Genomic DNA, 24,684 nt, shown 5'->3' on the forward strand with positions numbered 1-24,684 from the left:
TCTTGAGACGGAGTTTCGCTCTTGTTACCCAGGCTGGAGTGCAATGGCGCGATCTCGGCTCACCGCAACCTCCGCCTCCTGGGGAACCCAGCTTATTATGTACTAGTTAATTGGTGCTGATATTGGGTCCTTCTGAGAAAGAACAAGAATTTCACAGATGTGGAAACACAGTACACAGAGGCGAAGTGTCTCTGTAAGGTGACTGGGCTCGGCCTACGATTCCATTCACGGCTGCCTCCTCCGAGGGGAAGGAGACTACTTCTTGCTTGGATAAGCTCTTCCCTTTACGCAGCTAGAAGAGCGCTTGGAAGTCCTTTAGACCAAAGGGACTGAGGATTGAGAGCCTGTCCTCCAAGTTGGCTCAACCCACTTTGTCAGGGTGGTAGGAAACAGGCGCCTTGCTCATCCATGACCCTCCTGTACTGGTTGGTGTATATGTGAGTTCCCAGCACATGCTTTTGGTAGGCAGGGATCTGTGCTTGACAAGCTGGCATTCCAAACTCCAGATCTTCCAAACACCAGGCCCCTATGTTATTTTTAACTGTCCAAAGTTTTTTCCACGTGGTGTAATTGATGGGACTCAATAGCCAAGTCAGAGAATCTAAACTTCAGTCTGTTTTGCATGCCTTGAATGGGCATGGGTCTGATAACCCCGCAGAAAAACACTGTTTTACGAATTGACTGCTCTGAATCTTCCTGCTCACCCTACTCCCCACTCATCTCTAGGGAAAAAAAACAAACTCAAAGATAATCTGAGTACGCCTGTTTCTGTGGCTCCATATAGGAGGGGGGAGGATCGTTTCTGTCTGTGACCTTCTCTTCCCCACCTCTCTCTCTGAGTTCTGATAGTGAGGGACTAAGCCACATTTTCAGGAGATAACAAGAAGGGCATTGAGGAGGTTGGCACTCTCTCTCTCCCAGCCCTCTTTTTCAGTCCTCACATTCCTTAGGAGGTAAGCCACTTTCTCCTGGTCCTTCCTCTGGGTAGAGTCCCGGAGAGATGCTATTATTTGGGAGAGCCTGAGATCTTGTGGCATCCAGTGACTGCCATCCATGTGACCGTCCAAAAGATTTTCAGTGGCCATGACCAAGAGAAAGTGTACCGTTTCACACTGGCCTGTCATTTGCATTGTGGATTTTTCCAGTGTGTGTCTCACTTTTCTGCTTCATCCATGTCTCCCTAGACCACAGTGCACTGGGCATTCATGCTGTGTTAGTTGAACACATACAATGTACCAGCTACTGTGGTCCTGGCTACATAATGGTGAGCCAAACCAACACAGATCCTATCTTTGTGAGCTTATGGTCCTCTTGGGAAGGCAGATGTTAATCATATAATCACACAAATATATAAGTAAATGTGGGATCTGCATTAGGCTGAAAAGTTCAGGAAGATAGAAGGGTGTAGGGGGGGATCTGTTCTGGTCTCGTGCACTGAGGGACAATTTCCTTGAAGAGGAAACATTTCATCCCAGGCAGAGGGAATGGCATGTGCTCAGGTCCTGTGTTTGTTGGGGGATCCATGGAAGGCCACTGTGGCTGTAGCCCTAGAGAGGGATGAGATCGTAAGAGAGGTCAGGAGACGCCTGACCATGCAGGGTTCTGATGGAGAATTTTGAGGAATGTGTACTTTACCCTAAGAGCAGCGAGCAGCCATGGAAGGATTGAAGTTAGGAAAGTGACTTGATCCAATGCACTGTCTAAAAATTTCCCCTGGACATGGGGAGATTTAGTGATGGACCCGGGAAGGTCGGGATGAATGGGTTTCGGGGAGGCTTGTCTGGGTGAAATTAAAAAAATAAAAGTGAGATAGGTGCATAGGCAGGAAGGATAAGATATTAGCTGGAGAAGGCTTTGACGATGGCGCATTCCCTTTAACTGCCTCCCTTCTTCCTGTCATTCTGATGGACACTCGCTGCTCGCTCGTGGGAAGTTTTCTATACTGTGAGTAGATTGTTTTCCTCCCAAGTAGAGTTGAGCAGTTTGCCTCCCTCTGCTGTTCCTTTGGGTTTCTCAAAGTGTCCTCTGAGGACTACCTACAGGAGGGGCACCTGGGTGATTGATGGAAAGGTAGATTCCTGGGGCTTCCCGCTGGAGCCACTGAATCAAAATCCCTGGTGGTGAGGCCATGCAATCCGATTCTCATGCCCTGGAAAGTTTGAGCACCTTTGTTCTTCCGAGCTCTGCATATGCAACCACGAAGGTGATGATGCTTTCAATGTGTGTAGGGTGGTTATAAGGGGACCAAGTGCTTTGGAGACAAGGTGATTTCCTTTAGGCCCCTCAAAAATGCAATTGAGGAGACTAGGGCTCTGGGAACTCCGGCATCCCAGTTGAGACCGTTACAAAGTGATAGAGTTGATGAGAAGAGAGAGATGTCTGACTCCTAAGCACTCTTTGCCCTTCTTCCTTCCTACCTCTTTCTCCAGTGTGCGAGGTTAAAAAGGCATTGAATCTTATGATGTTCAGAGGTAGTTCCTTTAAAAAAAGATCAGTACCTTTTTGAGGGCTCAAAAGATCCATATCTAGTTAGTGCATGAAAGGGTGGAATCAGGTGGGTTCATTCCTGTTATTATTACTTCTTATGGCCAGGTGTGGTGGCTTACACCTGTAATCCCAGCATGTGGGAGGCTGAGTCAGGCATATGGCTTGAGTCCAGGAGCTGTAGCGAAGCTGTAGGAGGCAGAACTCCTATAAAAAATGGTTACACCTGTAATCCCAGTACTTTGGGAGGCTGAGGCAGGAGGATTGTTTGAGCCCAGGAGTTTGGGAACAACTTGGACAACACAGCGAGACCGTCTCTATAAAAACTATTTTATTAAAAATAAAACTGTCCTGTTAAAATACCAGTATTTGGGCACCTAGGCCTTTGTTTCTTCCTTGTAAGACCCTTGAGGTAGCCTGGAGAGTTCATGGTTTGGCTAGAAAAGAATACACTTACAAAATGAGTACCAGTGGGCCAGGCACAGTGGCTAATCCTAGAACTTTGGGAGGCCGAGGGGCATGGATCATGAGGTCAGGAGTTTGAGACTACCATGACTAACATGGTGACACCCTGCCTCTACTAAAAATACAAAAAAAAATTAGTCATGTGTGGTGCATGCCTATAATCCCAGCTACTCAGGAGGCTGAGGCAGGAGAATCGCTTCCCGGGAGGCAGAAGTTGCAGTGAGCTGAAGTCACGCCACTGCTATCCAGCCCGGGCAACAGGGCAAGACTCTTATCTCAAAAAAAAAAAAGGAAAATGAACGCCAGTGGAGGCAAGATGGGCTACATGCCCAATCTCCTTCCGCTTTGCCTGCCCTAAAAGTCTGGAGGCTCTAAGGCAGCCTATGACACAATCATGGTTTAGACAATGAGTGACATGAAATTTCAGGGAAAGAAGAAATCAATTTCACTGGCCAACTTTTTGATGGAGACAGGGCTTAAGGGGGTCTTACTGTGGGCAGAGGTTAGAAAGCTGATGAGAGGGGATCCTTATCTCTGGGAGAGGGAAACCAATCTCTCAGCACAGCACACCAACTAGGAATTGTTTAGCACCTCCTAAAGTGGAAGGCTCTGTACTTCACACTGTGGGGATATTAAGAAGTTGAGGCTACAATTTCTATTCTCCAGGAACTTTCTGTCTCTTTGAGGGATAAGACATTTATGGAATGCTAATAGAAGTTGAAGACGATAAGACTTTAAGATGGAAGTTGACTTTTAAGATAAGCCCAAGGAGGAATGCAGTGGAAACCAAGAGACGAATCACAAAGAGCAACAAAAGAGCAATATTAATGGCTTCGTGTCCGGTGTCTTCTGTGCGTGTGGCCACGTGTTGGCTGCTGCAATAACTGCATCATTACACAGCAGCCCTTTAAAGTGATGATGGTACTCGTTCTAGCCACTGTCAGGTGAACACCGATACTTTGCTCAGCAGTCTGTGCCATGTGCTTTACATAAACGAACTCATTCAATCACCCTAACGCCCCTAGGAGGCAGGTAGTATTAACTTTTTTGTAGATGAGAGAACTCCAAGGAGTTTAAGCAACTTGCCCAAGACTCCATGGCAGGTAGTGATGGAGCAGAGGCGGGGACCTGAGCCTGAGCATTCAAATAGGGTTGGGTTCAGAAAGGACCAGTGAGTGCACCAGCCAGGTCATTGGAAAAGAGAAGCTGGACCAGTCATGAAGGACCTGGTTATAAATACCTGGGTGAAAAGTTTGGCGCCGATCCTGCAGGTGCTGGGTAGTTACTTAAGGTCTGGCAGGATGGATGTTGAGGGTGATGAATTTGCAGAATGGCTTGTGCAGGGAGGCTGTGGTGGGAACATGGACTGAGGCGACTGTGGTCTATGGAAGGGGTGGTGGTGGGAATGTGCCTGGTGAAACCAAGTAATGAAAACCCTCACAGTCCATCAAACTAAATTAAAATCAAATCAGCAAACTGGCAAGCCCATCTCATACAAAGTGGAGGTAGAGCTTCCACATCACTACCAGGGCATTAGTGCTGCTTTTTTTTATTTTAAATCTTTTTTTGAGATGGAGTCTCACTCTGTCACCCAGGCTGGAGTGCAGTGGTGCGATCTCGGCTCACTGCAGCCTTTGCCTCCTGGGTTCAAGCGATTCTCCTGTCTCAGCCTCCTGAGTAGCTGGGACTACAAGCGCCTCCCACCATGCCTGGCTAATTTTTGTATTTTTAGTAGACGTGGGGCTTCACCATATTGGCCGGGCTGGTCTTGAACTCCTGACCTTGTGATCCATCTGCTTTGGCCTCCTGAAGTTTTAGGATTACAGGCCTGAGCCACCACACCCAGCCTCTTTTTAATTCTTTTTTGAGACTGAGCCTCGCTCTGTCACCCAGGCTGGAGTGCAGTGGTGCCATCTCAGCTCACTGCAACCTCGGCCTTCTGGGCTCAAGTGATTCTCCTGCCTCAGCCTCCCAAGTAGCTGGGATTACAGGCACACACCACCACACCCAGCTAAGTTTTGTGATTTTAGTAGAGACAGAGTTTCACCATGTTGGCCAGGCTGGTCTCAAACTCCTGACCTCAAGTGATCTGCCCACCTCGGCCTCCCAAAGTGCTGGGATTACAGGCGTGAGCCACTGTGCCTGGGCTCGTGCTGCTGTCAGTCCAGTGGCAGGGACATAAAGCATCATCAATCTGGGAGGCTGTGAAACAGGCACATGCTGTGCGCGGATGGCTCCTGACCTCCCTGTGCTTTCAGCCCTCAGCTAGGTCCTTGGTGCTCCATCATAATCTCTTCTCATCCTGTCCATTTCTTCCTATGGCAGAGAATGGTCCAGTGTTTTTTCATTTACCCGAAAACTATTTCCATCCCCCTGTTTTCAGCCCATGATTTCACCCCAGACTTGTTCAAGAAAATTGAAGCCATGAAGCAGGAGCTTTGTGGTCATCCCCGTTCTCTGCCTCATCGTGGCAAAAGCTACCTCTTTACCCTTCCTGGCCCACCGTGTCTGATATTGTCCCCACATCATGCTCCAATGCTGGTTTTATTTTCTTCACAGTGCACACAATATCAGAAATTATGTATTTGTTTGGCCACCTTTCTTTTGTTTACCTTTCCTCTTGGAACGTAAGTTCCACGAGAGCACAGACCTTGCCTATCTTGGGCACTGCAGCGTCCATAGTCTCCAGCAGAGTCAATGCCTGGGACCTGGCATGGGCTTGGAAAGATAAATGAATGAGTGATTCCCATGGCTCCAGCCAGCACCCAGGACTCAACCTCCCTCTCTCCTCCTGACCATTCTACTGCCTGGATGTCCTCCCTCACACATCTATCCTGAATGAGTCGAACTTCTTCCCTTAAAGCTGCTTATTCTCCTTGGAGTTCACTGTCATCCAAGCAAAAATCTGAGCGTCATCTTTGGCTCCTCCCTCCCCTTCCTGACTTACACTTAGTTCCGAGTCATATTGGCTTAACCTTGGAATGTCTCTGGACTCTGTCCCCTCCTCTATTCACCTCCCATTCAGGCCACACTGTGTCTGTGGTGACACTGGCAGGAGCGTCCTTGTTGTGTTCCCAGCCTGCAGTGCTTCTCCCCATCAGGCCACTTCCCACAGGAAAGGCATTGCACAGTTCAGTTTCTTTATACCTTTGATGGCTCCTACTGACTATAGAATGCATGCATTCATCCATCCTTCCATCCACCTGGCCACCTGGCCACCCACCCATCCATCAGCTAATTACTGAGTGCCAACCTGGGCAGCACCATGCACGGTGCCAGGGTAGAGAGCTGAAAGCTCACACTTTGCTTTCACATCCATTTTCTTTTGTTTTTTTCTTTTGTTTTGAGACAGAGTCTCCCTCTGTAGCCCAGGCTGAAGTTCAGTGGCACAATCTTGCCTCACTGCAACTTCTGCCTCCCGGGTCCCGGTTCAAGCCATTCTCCTACCTCAGCTTCCCAAGTAGCTGGGATTAGAGGCACAAGCCACCGTGCCCAGCTAATTTTTGTATTTTTTAGTAGAGACAGGGTTTCACAATGTTGGCCAGTCTGGTTTTGAACTCCTGACCTCATGATCCGCCCGCCTTGGCCTTCCAAAGTGCTGGGATTACAGGCGTGAGCCACTGTGCCTGGCCTTTTCTTTTTTGGGGGGTGAGAGAATGGAGTTTCACTCTTGCTGCCCAGGCTGGAGTGCAATGGCTCGATCTTGGCTCACTGCAACCTCTGTCTCCCAGGTTCAAGCGATTCTCCTGTCTCAGCCTCCCAAGTAGCTGGAATTACAGGCCTGTGCCACCACACCTGGCTAATTTTTGTATTTTTAGTAGAGATGGGGTTTCATCATATTGGTCAGGCTGGTCTCGAACTCCTGACCTCAGGTGATCTGCCCACCTTGGCCTCCCAAAGTGCTTGGATTACAGGCATAAGCCACTGAGCCCGACCTCCGTTTTCAATCTTGTAGGAGGGGAAGAAATAAACAACCTGAGTCACTCAAGTGTTACAAGCATTTTTTATTCATTTGTCAAATATTTGTTGAGCCCTCACTGAGTGCCGAACACTGTAGGTGCTGGGGATATGGCAGCCGATAAAACAGAGTCCCCGGCTTCATGGAGCTTGCAGTCCAGTGGAAGAGGCCAACACTGACCAAAACACAAGTGTAAATGCTGTGGCGGAAAATAAAGTGACATAGGGACATGTGTGTGTGGGTTTGTCCCCTTGTAGGGGGCGCTAGGGACAGCTTCACTGAGAAGGTGATGGTTGAGCAGAGACCTGCAGGATGGGAAGGAGTGGCATTTGTCTGGGGAAGAAGCAGTCCATGAAGAGGGAGCAGCCAGTGCGCTGTGCCCAGGCCCTGGGCTGGGTGTGAGCCCTGGGGAGTGTGTATGGGGTGGGTGGGACGCAGAAGAGGGGAGGGATCAATTCTCTCTGAAGGGACTGGGGGTACTTACCAGAGGAGGACACCGGACTCCCTAGTCCAACATTCACATTCCAACCTCCCATTCCACCCTCCCATTCCACCACCTCTCGGCAGACTCTGAGCTTCAATCCCGCCCTGCCATGCACTCCCCACTCCAAGCCTTTGCTTCTGTGACCTTCTCTGCCAGGTCTTCTTCCCCGACCCCCAGGTCTCTATGTGATGCGCTCTTCCAGTGTCTCTGCACAATTCAAGGCCCAAGCCTTCTTTCTAGGCAGAACCAGCTGCCCCTAGTGCTTAATTTCTGCCAGCAGAACATTTGCACAGTGGCACAGTGACTTCTGGTGGGCTGTGTCTATGCCAGCCACTCCCACCTGCCAGAACTCCTTGAGGGGAGGAATTGAGTCTTAGCTGTTTCTGGTCTGCTGGGCACACAGTAGGTGGGTGGCTCAATGCACATTCAAAACAAATGCACTGGAAAACAACTTGTTTTCTTACCAGACCGCTCTGTGTATGTGTGTGGGCAGACACACGTGCCCTTTTCTACACATCAGTTTCTTTTTTCTTTCTTTTTTTTTTTAGAATCTCACGTTTCCCAATGAAAGCAACAGGATCATGAAATTAATTTGTCACTCTGGTGCCAGCTTCACTCAGCTGACTCATGGCCTCAGAAGGAGTTTTTAAACATGTGTTTCTCATCTATGTGCTAATTTCTCTTTCCTTTCTCAGTAATCTTCTCTTCTCTTCTCCTGAAACTTGTGGGTGGTAATTGCCTTCAGGTCGGTGGCACCTGCAACTCCTCCTGAGTCCACTGAGCACACAGATTCCAGCTTTGGGCCAGGGAAATGAGGAGCTGGTCCTTGACTTGGGAAGGGCAAGAGAAAGTTAAAATGAAATGAGATGTCTTTCTCTTTTGAAATTCATTAGAGCTTATTTGTTTGCTTGAGAAAAGCCTGGAGGAATATTTATATATAAATGGAATAATATATCTTTAAGGGGATTCTGTAATTTTTCCTCCCCAATGGGGATATAAAAATATTTCCAGGTGTCCTGGGATTAATTCAATTCAACAAATATTTATTGCTGAATGAATCACACTATTCTGGGTGCTAGACATAGAGCAGTGAACAAATGGGTGAAATCCTTGCCTGCACAGAGCTCATGTTCTAGTGGGGGCACCCAGATGATAATGTAACTAAGCAAATAAGTGAGATGGTCAGAAGTTTATGGAAGTAACTAAAGTGGGGAGTTGGGATCAGGAGTGTTGGGGGGGAAGGGCTCCCTGAGCAGCAACATTTGAGGGTCATCTGGGAAAAGAGGATTCAAGACAGAGGGAACAGCTGGTGCAAAGGTCCAGAGGCGGAGGCATGGCTAATGATTTGAAGAACAGCATCGGAGGCCGTGTGGCTGGAGCGGAGTGAGAGAGAGGAGGAGGAATAGGAGCACTTTGGCTTATCCCTGGAGTTGGGACCCACCAGAGGGTTTTGCAGCATCACTCTGGCTGCTGAGTTGAGGAAATGAGGAACTGGACTGGGGTGGGTAGTTGGGTGGTATTCTAGCTCTTGGCACTAGTTTATGTCTTTCAGGTTTAAATGATCTGGACTAGATCCCAGGTGATTCAGGGATGTCTTTAGGGCTGAGAATTTACCCCGGCCCTAAATCTGGGAGGGTTGGGGAGATAACATTGATAATGGCTCCTTCACTAGCAGGGAAACGCTGTGAAGGTGGCAATTTAGTCTTGTTGACTGCTGGGTCCCCAGCGTCTGGCTCAGTGTTTGATGGGGGAATGAGTGAACTGTGCCCCTCACACCCAGGAGTCAAGCTGTTCTACTTCTACAGCAAACAGCTGGCTTTGGGCGGAGGTGTGTGGGAGCATTGCTCAGGCCCATCCCCTCTGTCCCCTGGGCCAGGGTGAGGTCGAAGAGGGATGGCCCGGGCACTGGAATGTACAAACAGACATGGCACGTGATTCCAGAAGGTTGGGGGGAATGGTGTGGGGGTGGGAGGAAGCCGCAGAGAACAAGTGAAGTTAAACGGTGCTAGTCAAAGAGGGAGGAAGCCAAGGGTGGTGGAAACCCCAGGTAGAAAGGCTGCCAGCTGGGTGCTCAGCTTAGCTTTGGGGAAATGTTGCTGCCCTGCTGGCCTTGAAAGGAGTTCCTTTTTTACTGTATAGTATGGAAAATTGCAAACTTATACAGTGTCATGAACCCTCTTATACCCATCGCCCAGCACCCAAATTGCTCCCACTAACTGGAACTCAGAGCCAGTTTTGTCTCACTTATAGCCTACTTCTACCCTCTCACACTGGGGATTATTTTGAAATAAATCTCAGACATCATTTTGTCTGTAAATATTTCAGTATGTATCTGTAAAAAATAAAGATTCTTTCTAGAAACCTCATCACAATCTTATTTACCAATAATTCCGCAGTATTATTAAATATCCAGTTACTGCTGCAATATATCTGTGTGTATATGTATGTGTGTGCATATATACATACATATACTCCGATACAGAGTATTGTTTAGCAGTATTTTAAAAATGCCTTTGCTTTTATAGAAATGATGTATACTTGTTACTGAAAATTCAAGCAACACATAAAAGTAAAAAGATGGGAGCAAAAGTATCACCCCAAATCCACTGGGCGAACATAATTTCAGATACCTCTCCACACATATGTCCACACAGAACAAATAGAAGATGAATATGAATGCTGTCAGAAACACTTTGCATGTTCAAAAGGAATCTCTGAGTAGTCTTTCAGACCTGAAAGGGCTCCTAAGGCTCTTTGGCTTTTGCATAAGGCAGGGCTAGACTGGAAACTCCTGGAGGGAAGGACCATGCCTTAGTTGTGTTTGTACATTCCTCTGCCCCCTATCTTAGTGCCTGGCACTCAGGCAGCCCATCAGTAACTGTGGTTTGAATTGAAGGGGTCCCTTGTAGGGGGGGAACCCCATAAGGGCTGTGGCAACGGTCTGAAGACTTAGCCTGTTCCCATATAAATACTGATTTAGAAAAGAATTAGAGCTGGGCATGGTGGCTCATGCCTGTAATCCCAGCACTTTGGGAGGCTGAGGCAGGAAGATCACCTGAGGTCGGGAGTTCGAGAGCAGCCTGACCAACATGGTGAAACCCTGTCTCTATTTTCATAAAAAAAATATTTTTTAAAAAAATTATAAAAATTAAAAAAAAAGAAAAAAAAGAATTAAAAATGTAGGCACATAGTTATTCCTTTATATAATCATATATAATCTTATACTCACTTATAATCATAAAGATATATACTCAATATAACCTTTAATTTTACTAATGACTTTTGGGTTATGAAGCATGGAACTGAGGTGACATTGTGAACAAAGTGATCCTAAGGCAAGACGCTCAAGCCCTCTGTCACGCCCGCATAAGGGCTGCTGGAGGGCGCCTCGGCTGTGCGGCAGCGCCAGTGCTGTGAAAGCGCCCGCTGTTCAGCCAGCTAGGGAAGGGGATGTCCAAAATGACCGAGACATCTCCTTCCTGGGGAAGTTAGGAGAAAACTCTGCTTCTCCAAGCTCTTGTGGCAAGGCCTGATGGGTGTCAGGTAGGCCCGCAGACATCTGGGGGCTTAACTGTCTCTGTGTGATGCTGTGCTTCAGTGGTCACCTTCCATGTCCGCTCTCACGTCCTGCTTCCGCACCTGGTTTCTCTTTTTCTTAAAAGATAAGAATTAATAATAGTAACATAATCTTAGTGTCCTTGATATTTCTGACAAACATGTGAAGAGCACTGACTCATTAGCTTTTCTCCTTGCCTCGGCTATGTGAAAGGCTTGGGCCCGCTGTCTTCAAGACACGTGATTGACCTGACCCTATCACCGACCACCATTACCTCACCCTGCCTTCCCTGCCCCTGCTTTGTACTCAATAAAGTCAGAGTGTCCAGGCACTCGGTGCCACTGCAGGTCTCCACACTTTGGCTGGCAGTGGATCCTTGAGCCCAAACTCCCTTTTCTCTATCTCTGTGTCTGTGTCTTTCATTTCTACAGTTTCTCGTCTTTGTACCAGCAGAGAGGGGCTCACAGAACCCTATAGGGCTGGACCCTATAGTTCCTAAGACATCATTCAATCATCTGATGGAATAGGATGCCCTACGAGTTGAAATCCCTTGTCAAGATCCCACAGCTACTCAGGGTGCCTGTGGGGCTGGAGGCTGTTCTCCTGAGCCCTGTTTCCAAGCTCTTTCTGTAGCCCATGGGATTTAGCCATGTAGTAGAGTCGGTAAGTGCACAAGCTTGGAGTCAGACACACCTGGGTTTGTGGTTTTTTTTTTTTTTTTGAGACTGAGTTTCACTCTCTCACCCAGGCTGGAGTGCAATGGTGCAGTCTTGGCTCACTGCAGCCTCCGCCTCCTGGGCTCAAGCAATCCTTCCACCTCAGTCTCCTGAGTAGCTGGGACAACAGGAGTGTGCCACCACACCTGGCTAATTTGTTTTGTGTTTTTGGTAGAGATGGGGTTTTACCATGTTATCCAGGCTAGTCTTGAATTCCTGTCCTCAAGCGATCCGCCTGGCTGGGCCTCTCAAAGTGCTAGGATTATAGGCATGAGCCACCTCGCCCAGCCTACACCTGGGTTTGATTTTGCTCTGAACCTTTTCTATGACTTAGCAGCTATGTGACTTTTCTTACCCACATAGTTTCTTTATCCTTGCAACAAGAGATGTTGCAAGGAGTAAATGAGATCGTGCGTAAAGAACTCAGCGCAGGCCGGGCGCGGGGACTCACACCTGTAATCCCAGCACTTTGGGAGGCCAAGACGGGTGGATCACGAGGTCAAGAGATCATGACCATTCTGGCCAACATGGTAAAACCCTGTCTCTACCAAAAATACAAACAAATTAGCCGGGTGTGGTGGTGCATGCCTGTAGTCCCGGCTACTCGGGAGGCTGAGGCAGGAGAATCGCTTGAACCCGGGAGGTGGAGGCTGCAGTGAGCCAAAATTGCACACTGCACTCCAGCCTGGGGACAGAGCAAGACTCCATTTCAAAAAAAAAAAAAAGAACTCACTGCATACTTCCTAGCATGTACTATGTGCCAAATAAACGTTAACTGCGGTCATTATTATTTGTAATCATAGCAGCAGCAGTAGTAACAGTAGCATTATTTTCTTATTCTTTGGGGCTTATCAGTTGAAGCTTAAAGCAAGTTCAAACCCTCCCTCCTCTACCAGTTCCTAGTTGCAGATGGAACCATGTTTAAACTTGTGCTTTTTAAGTAAGTTTTTAATAAGCTTTTTTATAAGTTTATAACTTTTGCTTTTTTCCTGCTATTGGGAAGAAAAGGTTATTTCACGTGGGAATTCTTGTCCCCCATCAAATCATTTTTCCTCAATCAGAAGCTGATTATGTCAGCTTCTGATTGGCCGTTCACGTTTGGTGGTCAAAGTTTGTGTGTCTTCTCTCCATACATGGTTTAGAGGTGCTGCCTTAACAACAGCTTAGCAAATGGTGATTCTAAGCTCTTCAAACAGAAACTCTGAGCAAAGGGCTGGGTGCAAGACGTCTGGCCTTCCTGGTCGCCCCCTCAGTCTGCTGATTCAGCAGCTCTTCTAGGGACCTCCTCCAGGCCCTTGGTCGGTCAGGTCACTAATGGAATCTGCTGGAGGCAAATTAACTCATGAAAAAGGGCCAACAAATCACTCCAGCTCTTGGTGTCTGCCCCAGGATGGCTGGCACTTCCCAGTAAACTCCCTAAGTCCTCAGCCCACATTTCACACCTCTCCTAGGGAGGCCCACCTCCTCTTGCATGGTTACTGAGGGCACAGGGGCTGCCCCCAACCTCAGCCCTTCTGCACAGAGCTATGGCCTGCACAGGTGAAAAGGCCATCTGTGTGTCGCCGCCATGTCCTCCTGTGCCTCATGCTTTATTCATACTTCTGGATTTGGGTTGGCTTAACCACTTGCTCTAGCTGGGGCTGGGAAAGGGAGGGCAGATGGAGGAGGAAACAGCTATGCTCTTAACCCGGGGCATGGGCTCTTCTTCTCTGATTAAATGTGTGCTCTTTTCAAAATATTATCTCCTGTGGGTGGGATCCACGCTCCAGCGGGTCTGTCTAGCTTCCATGCATTCCCGGAATGCGGTTTCCCTCCCTAGATCGGGTTTGGGGGACCTTCACAGAGCAGGCTGGGCAATGGCTTGTTTCCAGAAGTGCCAGCGCCCCACTTCCTCTTCCTTTTTCCCCCCAACCCCTCTCACCTCCCCAAAGGTACAGGGGAAGGTGTGAGAGGAAAGTGCTTCAAAGTCCATGGAGGCAAGATGCAGCAAAACACAGGGAAGTGCCAGGGAATGCCAACGCCAGGAGGCACAGGGACAGCTGAGAGGTGGGGGCCCCGCTGCTGGGGGCTACCTGTCCTGCCGGGCCTGTATACTTGGTGCCTCATGGATCCCTAAGTAAATTGACAGTGTTCCGGCTGGGAGTCCTGCTGGCTGCAATATGGATCTTCAGAGAGGAGGGAAAGATGTCCTCCTTCTGTTTTAGAAGAGAAAGATCCAGGGGGAAGGATTTTGTGGGACTGGAGAACCCACTGCAGCACCCTGTAATACCCGCGGAAGAGGAGAGTTGGGGTAGTGGAATTACGGTGGGGCTGTGACCGATACTGTGTCTGGGGTGGAAAGAACCATGGACATCCTCCTCCTCCTCCTGTGGTCGGAGTAAGTCCAAAGAAGTTGTGCCCTGCCCAAAGCTATTGCATGAGACAGCTCTGTGAAAGCCCAAAGCACAGGCCAGGCCACAGAAGTGTTTAATGAGGCCATAGTCACTAAACCCTTGTTTCTTTCTTTCTTTACAATTCACCCAGCTTCTTGGTAAGCTGCTGCTGATCTAGATTCTACAACCTGTTTCCTGACATTTCCTGCCCACAAATAAAATTTGTGTCAGAGTACAGGGATTGTGATGTGGGGCTCTGCTGATTGCTCATGCCTCAAGCCGTTAAAAGCCCCAGAGGTGTGAGGTCCCAGCTAACAGTGCCTTGATGCTAACCTTTCTCCTGTCCTGGTGAGCCAGGGTTGGAAGAGTTGCTTTGGATGGACCTTACATGTGGGTTACATACTGGCCCAGTAGGATCCTTTGCCTCCCGCACCATTCCCTGGGCCAGTGAGACTCTGAGGTTGGCTCAGTTAAAAAGTTCCCTATAAAACTAAGCTGCACAGAACCAGGTTGAGGCCATGGAGAGAACTCCAGGCTGGAATGGAAAAGGCATGGCAAGTGTTCTAGGTCTCCCACTGGGTGGCCGAACCTTCCAGACACATTCTAGGAAAGTCTGTACAGACCAATATCTCTGGAATACATTTCAATGCACTAAACAGGCTGATGCTGCTTCTACAGACCATGCTGCCATGGGCAGACCACCACTCTGTGCCTCAGTTACGTTTTTTATAAATTGGAGCCACTTGTAATGGCCTACTATCTCCCCACGAATACAGATGGGATGGCACATGGGAAATCTCTTTTGAAAAGAAGGTATAGCATGGGCTGCATTCCTAGTTCCCTCATCCCTACTGATTTTTAAACATTGTCAGCTGAGTACAGTGGCTCATGCTTGTAATCCCAGCGCTTTGGGAGGCCAAAGCAGGTGGATCACAAGGTAAAGAGATTGAGACCCTCCTAGCTAACATGGTGAAACCTCATCTCTATTAAAAATACAAAAGTTAATTGGGTGTGGTGGCATGTGCCTGTAGTCCCGGCTACTCGGGATGCTGAGGCAGGTGAATTGCTGTAACCCGGGGAGGCGGAGTTTGCAGTGAGCCGAGATCGTGCTACTGCACTCCAGCCTGGTGACAGAGCAAGATTCTGTCTCAAAAATAAAAAACCAAAATTGTCATGGCCAATAAGCCATTTGAGGTTTCATTTCGTTCGTCTCACAGATAAAAATGTAGACAGGCAAGTGTAGGTTATCCCTGCTTAGTAAACAGGCACGATCATCACGGGGCCAGTCAGTGATGGAGCTGCAAAAGCTGAGCCCTAGGCCTCTCAGTTTGGTGTATCCACCCCTCCTGCCTGTTACTTTTTCATATTACATATCAAAGTCTCACTCTTTATTTCAAGTCCTATGTAGTCTGGGCTCTGATCATTCAGGGACTGCACAAGTCTTATTAATATTAAAGGTGAGGGTTTTCTTAGCCTACTTCCCTTCATTTCTAAATTAGTCTGGGAAAGGAGAGGGCAAAAGTAGAATCAGAAGTATAACTATGCCCCGAAAGGAATGCATTCTGGTTTGTTGCAAATTTGGGCTCCCTCTGGTGACTTTAAGGATTGTGCTGAGTGAAGTGTGGGCAGTAAGTAACGGATTACCTGCAGAACCTCTGTGATGGTTAGAGGGTTTTGATTTCAGGGCCAGGCTGAAATTGACCATTCATCCTGCTGCCTAGCTCTGGCAAACACCAGGCCTTCAAGAGACCTAGGATGTACATTTTCCACCCTTTCAGATTCCAAGTCACTGATTTGCTGATGACAACTATAGCTATATTCATGAGAAAAACAGCTGTAAGTTAACAATTTTGTAAAATTGAATTTTCTTATCAGTTTATCACTTCAACCTGTTTTTATTTTTTTTCTAATTGCTTTATGACTAGAAAGGGGCCTTTTAGGTCAGGTCCCCAGTTCCTGAGCTTCTAACTGAAATATTCTGTAAACATATACTTAAATGACTGAAGAAGTTGATGGCCCATGAAAAGTTCATTCTTTAAGAGAAGAAAAGATGATTTTTTTTTTTTTTTTTTTTTTTTTTTTTTTTTTTTTTTTTTTTTTTTTTTTTGACACAAGGTTTCACTCTACCACCCAGGCTGGAGTAGCGTGCAGTGGTGTGATCTTGGCTTACCACAGCCTCTGCCTCCTGGGTTCGAGTGATTCTCCTGCCTCAGCCTCCAGAGTAGCTGGGACTACAGCATGTGCTACCTTTCCTGGTTAATTTTTGTATTTTTTGTATATATATATATATATATTTTGGAGATGGAGTCTTGCTCTGTTGCTAGGCTGGAGTACAGTGGAGTGATCCCGGCTCACAGCAACCTTCGCCTCCCAGGTTCAAACGATTCTCCTGCCTAAGCCTCCCGAGTAGCTGGGACTACAGGTGGGTGCTACCACAACCCAGCTGATTTTTGTATTTTTAGTAGAGACGGGGTTTCACCATGTTCGCCAGGATGGTCTAGATCTCTTGACCTTGTAATCCACCTGGCTTGCCCTTCCAAAGTGCTGGGATTACAGACGTGAGCCACTGTGCCTGGCCAAAAAGATGTTTTTAAAAACTGGAGAGATTCCAGTTTATTGGTTGGTTTTGTGAGTTTGTGTGTCCTAGCCTATCTGGTGTTTCTCAAGTCATCCTTAAGGAAGTCAAGTCAAGGAGCCTGAGTTGCTTCCTGTGTCTTGGAGGTTTGTATGACAGTGTCCTACCAAATGCAGCTTCAATCATTTCTTCTGGTAAGTGGGTTTGAAGATATTGTCCTTTCTTGGTGTGGTACATTGTAGATGGTGACCTGAGAGTTGACAGTACTTCAGTTAAAGTGTGAAATTTTTTTTGTGTGTAAAAAAGGCAGCAGGTTGCGTGCAGTGGCTCATGCCTGTTATGCCAGCACTTTGGGAGGCTGAGGTGGGTGGATCATGAGGTCAGGAGTTCGAGACCAGCCTGGCCAACATGGTGAAACCCTGTTTCTACTAAAAATACAAAAATTAGGTGAGCATGGTGGTATATGCCTATAGTCCCAGCTACTCGGGAGGCTGAAGCAGGAGAATCGCTTGAACCTGGGAGGCAGAGGTTGTGGTGAGCCAAGATCGCACCATTGCACTCCAGCCTGGGCAACGAGAGCGAGACTCTGTCTTAAAAAAAAAAAAAAAAAAAGGCAGCAAGCTATTTCTAAAATCTACTGGTTTACTTTGTGCAGGCATGGGGACAAAATACCACACCTGGGGAAAAATAGATGATCTTAGAGTAACTTTTTCATTTTGTGATTTGAAACATTTAAAAGGCAACATGCTAGCTGGTCTGAAGGTAGTGAGTTATCTCAATTGATTGTTCACAGTCAGTTACAGATTGAGCTCCTTGTTCTTTCTTTCCCCCTTTCTCACTATTGCACTTGACTAGTCTTAAAAAAAAAAAAAGCAACATGCTGATGGTAAACAATGCACAGTACAGAAGAACATAAAACAAGAAAAAAAGAGGTTTCCTTCCTGTCTGCCCATTCTGTTCCCCAAAGCTATGGAGTTTTTGTAAATCCTTCCAGATATTTTCTTTTTTTTCTTTTTTTTTTTTTTTTTTTGAGACAGAGTTTTGCTCTTGTTACCCAGGCTGGAGTGCAATGGCACAATCTCGGCTCACCGCAACCTCCGCCTCCTGGGTTCAGGCAATTCTCCTGCCTCAGCCTCCTGAGTAGCTGGGATTACAGGCAGGTGCCACCATGCCCAGCTACTTTTTTGTATTTTTAGTAGAGACGGGGTTTCACCATGTTGACCAGGATGGTCTCGATCTCTTGACCTCGTGATCCACCCGCCTCGGCCTCCCAAAGTGATGGGATTACAGGCGTGAGCCACCGCGCCCGTCCCCTTCCAGATATTTTCTATGCTTAGGCAAGCATGCATATATATATATATATATATGCATCTATATCTATATCTACATATAGATACATACGTATCTCTATATATGCAAGGCTATTGCAGAATAGCTGTTGGTAGTTTAATTTAAAAAAATCAGTTTTAGGGCAATTTTCCTTATATTTTAACTATTGGTAAATTGAGAGAAATCCCATTCAGATTCTTTAGGAAAGTCCTTTCTATAAACACTGAAATGTCTCCAATAACCCTATAACATTGCACGTGGCATGGGCTCTGTTTAGTGGCCCAAACAGTATGTAGTGTGTGGCAAAGAAAGTTATTCTAAGTGTTAAAATGCAGGCTAAAAACATTCCATGTAGAAATCAGCGTGTAAGACAATCAACACTGACCATGTGAGTGGAGAAAAAATAGTGGGTTTGACCAGTGACATACAAGTTTTCCAGGAATCTCAGAGCAAAAATTAAAGGTCGAATAAATGTGTAATGTGAGAATGTGTGATGTTTATTGCCAATCATGGTGACAGGCTGTGATCACAGAGTGGGAGCTGTAGAAAGTTCTGGGTTGGTTCTCCTAAGATGGAAAGAACAGCCAGGCAGGGCAGTGCCTCTGTTTACACACACGGATCCCACCCCCTCCCCATTTTAGGAAAGGGGATGTGTGTATGTTGGGGGGAGTTACCAAAACAGACTCAGTGTGGCAAATTGCATCCAGATTTCAATTTTTCCCCCTTCCACAGACTCCCACAGGTCATTGTGCTAAAGACGGGTTTCTGAGCACAAATCCGGTTGTTTTAACTCTTTCTCTGGTGCCCAGTTTGGTGCACACAGCTGTACTCAGGCCTTCAACCTTGTTTCACTCTGTGGCCTCCTGGGGGATGGAGCAGTGGGAGCCTTGAGGGGCACAACCAAGAGCAGCAGCTTCTCCTCCACCTCTCCCTGCCCGGCTTCCCTGGGTTCATTCTTCTCCTGCAACTTGACTCTCTCCGGAGAACCAGAACTGGGGCTGAAAGCCCGGTGCTCCACTTTCTCTTCATCGACTTCCTGCCTTCCCTTCAACTACCTGCAGCACCTCTCAGCTTCCGTGTCTCCAAAAGGGATAATGTTCTTGAAAGCGTCTTTTGAGGATTAATTGATGTGTGCTCTATGCTTTGAAGAGAGGCAGAATCCTATCAAGTGGCTCTGCTGTCCTCAAAGTTCGCTCTGGTTGCAGCTGGTGGCGGGCCTGGCCAATGGGGAGGCTGGGCAAGCTGTCACCCCCATTGGCCGCCTGTCTGGGCATATCGGTTGCCTGCTCAGTACCCGGTAGAAGGGCGATTACCCACATGGGGAGGAACAGATCCTCCAGTGGACATTTTGTACATTGTACATTTTTCACTTGGAGGAGTATATGCATCAAAATACTCAACCCTCGGGAAGTTAGTTTGTGACCATCTGTGACATTTTCTCATTTGGAAATTGTTCTTTTCTGTCTTTAAAAAAAACGCTTTATCCGTGTAGGAGCAAGAGGAGTTATAATCTGCCACCTCTCAAAGAAGTCCCTTTGCCAGGCCATTTATATGTTAATTGCTTGTGGTTTGGGGAGGAATAGGATGTTACCTGCTTCATGATAAGCATTTTCATCTCAAAGAATTCTTTGTTCGAGTTGTTTAATCAAAGAAATGGAAACAGCAACCTACTTACTGGAAAGATCCCGATAGTGCAGTGTGAGTTAAGGACTCTATGGAGAAGATGGATAAGAAAAAGAAAGAAAGAAAAAAAAGGCTTGTTTTGAGGCGAGAGCAAACAGGGATTAAGAAAAATATTAGTTAAAGACATTCTTAGGCTGGAAGGCAAAGTCAACCAAGCACACTGGGGTCCTTTTCAAAGTCCTGGGATGGGCTGATGAGGGATTGAGGACCTAATTCTGATCTCACCAATGGGACATTCAAAGGAGAACCTTCATTTCCTGGCATTCTCTAGCACCCGATCCTCATAAAGTCTCTCAAGCACTTAGGAACTTGTTTCTTAGCACGGGTCTTTAGAGACCATTGCTCCCCTCTTCTAAGTTACATTCCTGGCTTCTTGAAAAGTTGAAAGATCTGGCAACCCTGAATCTTCATTCTACCAAGGCAACCATCAGCAGCCACTGCCCTTTTAGAAGGGGCAACGGGACTGATACTTTCTGGTTCTCCAACTGGGGCAAATTTGACTACTCACCTGTCTGGGAAGTTAACTTAATGAGAAGAAAGGGTTAATCTAGAAACATGTGCATGAGTTCACATGTGTACATACATGCACACACACACACACACACACACACATGCACACACACACCCCACCAGTATTTAGGTCCAGGGGAGATTAGCCTTATTGAGAGGTCACCCCTCAGCAGCTTCAGAGTGTATAATCTGAACCTCAGATTTGAGAAGAGTTAATCTTGGGGTGAGGTGAGGAGAATCAGATTGTCGGCACACAATAAAAGAGCTGTTTGTGACCTATGTGTTGAGTGAGGTGTCTCTCTGGCATGCGCAAGGCATTGGGGCAGCCACATGGATGAGTGCAGTGACTGAACAGAGCAGGGGCGGGGACATCTGGGAGCTGGATAAATATTGTCTAATGATTGCCAGGCCTGGATTTGCTGATGAACTCACTTTGAGATCTGGGGGACTAATTTCTCTTTGCCTTTTCTCAGTTTGCTCAGCAAAATGGAGGCACTGCAGTGGGCGTGGCAAGCTCACATGCCCACAGGGGCTAGTCAGGCTTTGTCAGCTGGTAGGAGAAGAATAGGGAGTTGGTGGGAAGTGGGGGTTGGAGGACTGTAGTCAACTGGGAAGTTTATGCACTTCCAGGGAGGAGGTTCACATTCAATGCAAACCATTAGCCGGGGGAAGGTGAGCCCAGTGTTGTCCCAGTGTTGTCCCGGCTCCTATTTTTCTGAGAGAAGTTTGAAATTTGCATTTTTATGTGAACTCTTACTACTTCAAACCTAGCTAATTTTTTTTTAGATGGAGTTTTGCTCTCTTGCCCAGGCTGGAGGGCAGTGGCATGATCTTGGCTCACCGCAACCTTGGCTTCCTGGGTTCAAGCGATTCTCCAGCCTCAGCCTTCCAAGTAGCTGGGATTACAGGTGTGTGCCACCATGCCTGGCTAATTTTGTATTTTTTTAGTAGAGACGTGGTTTTACCATGTTGGCCAGGCTGGTCTCAAACTCCTGACCTCAGGTGATCCAGCCGCCTCGGCCTCCCCAAGTACTGGGATTACAGGCATGAACCACACACCTGGCTTAACCTAGCTAATTCAGTTTTCAAAAAGCATAGTGCATACCCAGAAAGCAATCCTAGGGGCTGTATTTGGCTCATAGCCCTAGGTTTATGAGCCCTAGGTTTATCCCAACCTCTGGTATAAAGGCTACCCTGCCTAGCTCCTGACTGCATTGCTAAGTCTAGGAAACGGGGAGGGAGGAGTTGTTGTGGATAAAGAATGGCCATGAGGAGGAAGTTAGGGTGAAAGTGGGAGGTGAGATGTGGACCACACCATTACAGGGCCAGACCTGGACCTTGCTGGCTTTAGCTAGGAGAGCTGCAGGTCCTGGCAGGAATTATGCACAGAGGCAGGCAGGAAGGCGGCCCAGGGGGATGGTGTCCAGGCTGTGGGCGGCAACAGCGTGGGCAGAAGAGTGCAGAGGTCAGGGAGGCAGCCGGGGCAGCCCAGGGAGCGGGAGAGGGCAAAAGAGAGCTGGGTGGACCCTGGGGCTGAGGCTGTTTGCCCTCTGCTGTCATGTCACTTAGTGGGTGTGTGCACCGCCTCACCAACTATGCGCAGAGGAGAAGTATCACAGCCACCAGTGGATGCTCCAGGCATGAGGCGTCTATTGAGATAAACACAAAACGTGGGCCAGCCCTTGAAACTTGTAATAACAGTTGGGAACATTGGCCTGTCACACAGGAAGAGAAGCAGAGTGGCAGATCGCTTACGAAGAGAATATGTTTAGGCTCTAACAACTTGGGTTTGAATTTTACTTTTGTCAATAACAAGCCATGCAGCTAGGGGAAGTTATTTAACTTTTTTGGGGGGCCTGGTTTGTTCATCTGGGGGTATTAATATTTCCTACCTCGTAGGGTTATTGTGAGAATGGAATGAAAATGAATGCCATAATGTAAATGAAGTGCTTAGTACAGAGCCTGGCACACAGTAAGTGCTCTAATAGAGCTCAGTATTATTATCAGACAAGGAGTAACCTCAGTTAACTTGTGATTAAGCACAAAATCTGTTGTCTCAGCAGAGAACCAGTAACAGATGCAGTGAAAACTTTTCCCTTCCCTATTGCAAATACTTTCCTAAACATACTCTCTCTGGCCTGAACTCCTGTTTCCAGGAAAGCAGGAGACATTGTAGTCACCTGGACAGCTTGAGCAAATCAGTTTGTTTAGCCCTGGTACTACCTGCTTTACACAATGGTGTTTTCATTCAGCTAACAAATATTTACTGAGCAACTACTATGTTCCAAGCACTGAGAAAGGGTTCTGGAGATGTTGAGTAGAATAAGACAAGCTGTGGGACTTTAGGTGCTGAATCCAGCATACAGACTAAGCTGCTATAACAAAGAGGCTCCCAAATAGAAGGGCTATATAGGCCGGGTGGGGTGACTCATGCGTGTAATCTCAGCACTTTGGGAGGCCGGGGGCAGGTGGATCACATGAGGCCAGGAATTTGAGGCCAGCCTGGGCAACATGGTGAAACACTGTCTCTACTAAAAAATACAGAAATTAGCTGGGCATGGTGGTGCATCCCAGTTGCTGTAATCCCAGCAACTTGGGAAGCTGAGGCAGGAGAATCACTTGAACCTGGAGGTGGAGGTTGCAGTAAGCCGAGATCTTGCCACTGCACTTTGCACTCCAGCCTGGGCGACAGAGCAAGACTCTGTGTCCAAACAAACAAGCAAGCAAACAAGCAAGCAAACAAACAAACAAACAAAAAACTCGGTACATATCCGAGTCATGGCACCAAAAAGAAAAAAAAAAAAGCTAAATAAGACAGAAGTTTACTTGTTTGTCAAGTAAGTCCTTTGGTGAGCACGCCAGGCCAGCAAGGTAGGTCCAGAAAGTTATCATTCATGGACCCAGGTTATTTTATTTTATTTTATTTTATTTTTTCTATTTTGTATCTCGTAAGTTTGTGTTTCAGGATGTGGGAAGCAGGAGGTGAAATCCAAGGCCAGCAGCTTACCCTTAAGGAGTTTCCACTCACATCCCATTGGCTGGAGCTTAGGCCCATAGCCACACCTGGTTGCAAGGGATGCTGGGAAATGTAGTTTGGAGCCCACGGCCATATGCTTGGGTGAAACTCACGGTAGGAGCTATCAAAAGAAAGAAAGGAGAATGAGGCTGGGCACGGTGGCTCATGCCTGTAATCCCAGCACTTTGAGAGGCCGAGGTGGGCGGATCACCTAAGGTCAGGAGTTTAAGACCAGACCAGCCTGGCCAACATGGTGAAACCCCGAATCTACTAAAAATACAAAAATTAGCTGGGTGAGGTGGCGCGCGTCTGTAGTCGCACCTACTCGGAAGGCTGAGGCAGGAGAAGCGCTTGAACCTGGGAGGCGGAGGTTGCTGAGTTGGTGTCACTGCACTTCAGCCTGGGCGACAGAGCAAGATTCTGTCTCAAACAAACAAACAAACAAACAAAGGAGATGAATACTGAGGCACAGTTAGCAGATTAAGCTTCAGGGAGAAAGAAAAGTAAATCAACGCTTATAATACAGTGAGGTAAGTGCTCCTGTCGAGAGGTCTGATGGAATTAGTAAATAGAGAAATACGTGTGGCCCTCATGGAAACTTGGGCTTTGGCATCAGACTTCTGGGTTAAAATCCCAGCCCCGTCACTTACCTCTAGTTCCCACCCTGCAGGATTAGTATGAGGATTGAATGACCACACACATGAAGTTTTTAGGACACCTTCTGGTCCAGAGGGAATGCTCAGTAAGTGTAAGGTAAGGGTAAGTGTAAAGTAAGGGAAAGACGTGTTCAAGAAAGTCAGCTGCCAACTCAGGATATCTGGGAATCACTCCTGGATTCACCACCGCCTCTTCAGTTTCACAGCTTCCCACAGGCCTTGTCTGCATGGATACAAAGTGCAGCGTTGAACCCTGGGCGCTTCTTATCACTGAGAAATATGTTAATGAAGATAACACATTTATGAAGATAAACCAGGCCATCTGAATGGGCTGGTGTTTTGAAAAAAATAGAGTCAATTTGTGTTTACCTGGACTGGAACTAGGGAAGGAATTTAGAGAGGATATTCCAAGGTCCTCCTCAGCTTTCCATAGCTTGAGTGAGAGTAATTCAGTCATGGTCTATAGGCCTCTGTGGGAACAGTAAGAGCCCATCTTCTTGGGTGTGTCTCCAGTAAAGGGCTCTGGAAGTTATTTAAAAATTCTGCTAGGCCGGGCGCGGTGGCTCAAGCCTGTAATCCCAGCACTTTGGGAGGCCGAGGCGGGTGGATCACGAGGTCAAGAGATCGAGACCATCCTGGTCAACATGGTGAAACCCCGTCTCCACCAAAAATACAAAACATTAGCTGGGCATGGTGGTGCATACCTGTAATCCCAGCTACTCAGGAGGGTGAGGCAGGAGAATTGCCTGAACCCAGGAGGCGGAGGTTGCGGTGAGCCGAGATCGCGCCATTGCACTCCAGTCTGGGTAGCAAGAGCGAAACTCCGTCTCAAAAAAAAAAAAAAAAAAAAAAAAAAAAAAAAAAAAAAAAAAAATTCCGC

The 24,684-nt window shown here is 47.3% G+C and overlaps 1 protein-coding gene across 7 annotated transcripts in view; it reads left to right on the forward strand.

Annotated features, from left to right (window-relative positions):
* The window catches only part of DPF3 (double PHD fingers 3), a 288,551-nt gene that overhangs the window by 22,469 nt on the left and 241,398 nt on the right, over positions 1 to 24,684 (forward strand). For 6 of the 7 annotated variants that reach the window (XR_005200301.1, XR_005200298.1, XR_005200299.1 and 3 more), the window contains exon 2: positions 23,819 to 23,901. The exons of the other annotated variant lie outside the window; for it this stretch is intronic. Coding sequence is in view for 2 of the 6 variants with exons in the window: in XM_037738565.1 (XP_037594493.1) it covers positions 23,837 to 23,901 (65 nt within the window). In the remaining 4 variants the exon portion in view is untranslated. The remainder of the gene's footprint in view (positions 1 to 23,818; positions 23,902 to 24,684) is intronic. 7 annotated transcript variants of the gene reach the window in all.

Source organism: Cebus imitator, unplaced genomic scaffold, assembly GCF_001604975.1.
Source record: "Cebus imitator isolate Cc_AM_T3 unplaced genomic scaffold, Cebus_imitator-1.0 Scaffold54, whole genome shotgun sequence".
NCBI classification, from domain to species: domain Eukaryota; kingdom Metazoa; phylum Chordata; class Mammalia; order Primates; family Cebidae; genus Cebus; species Cebus imitator.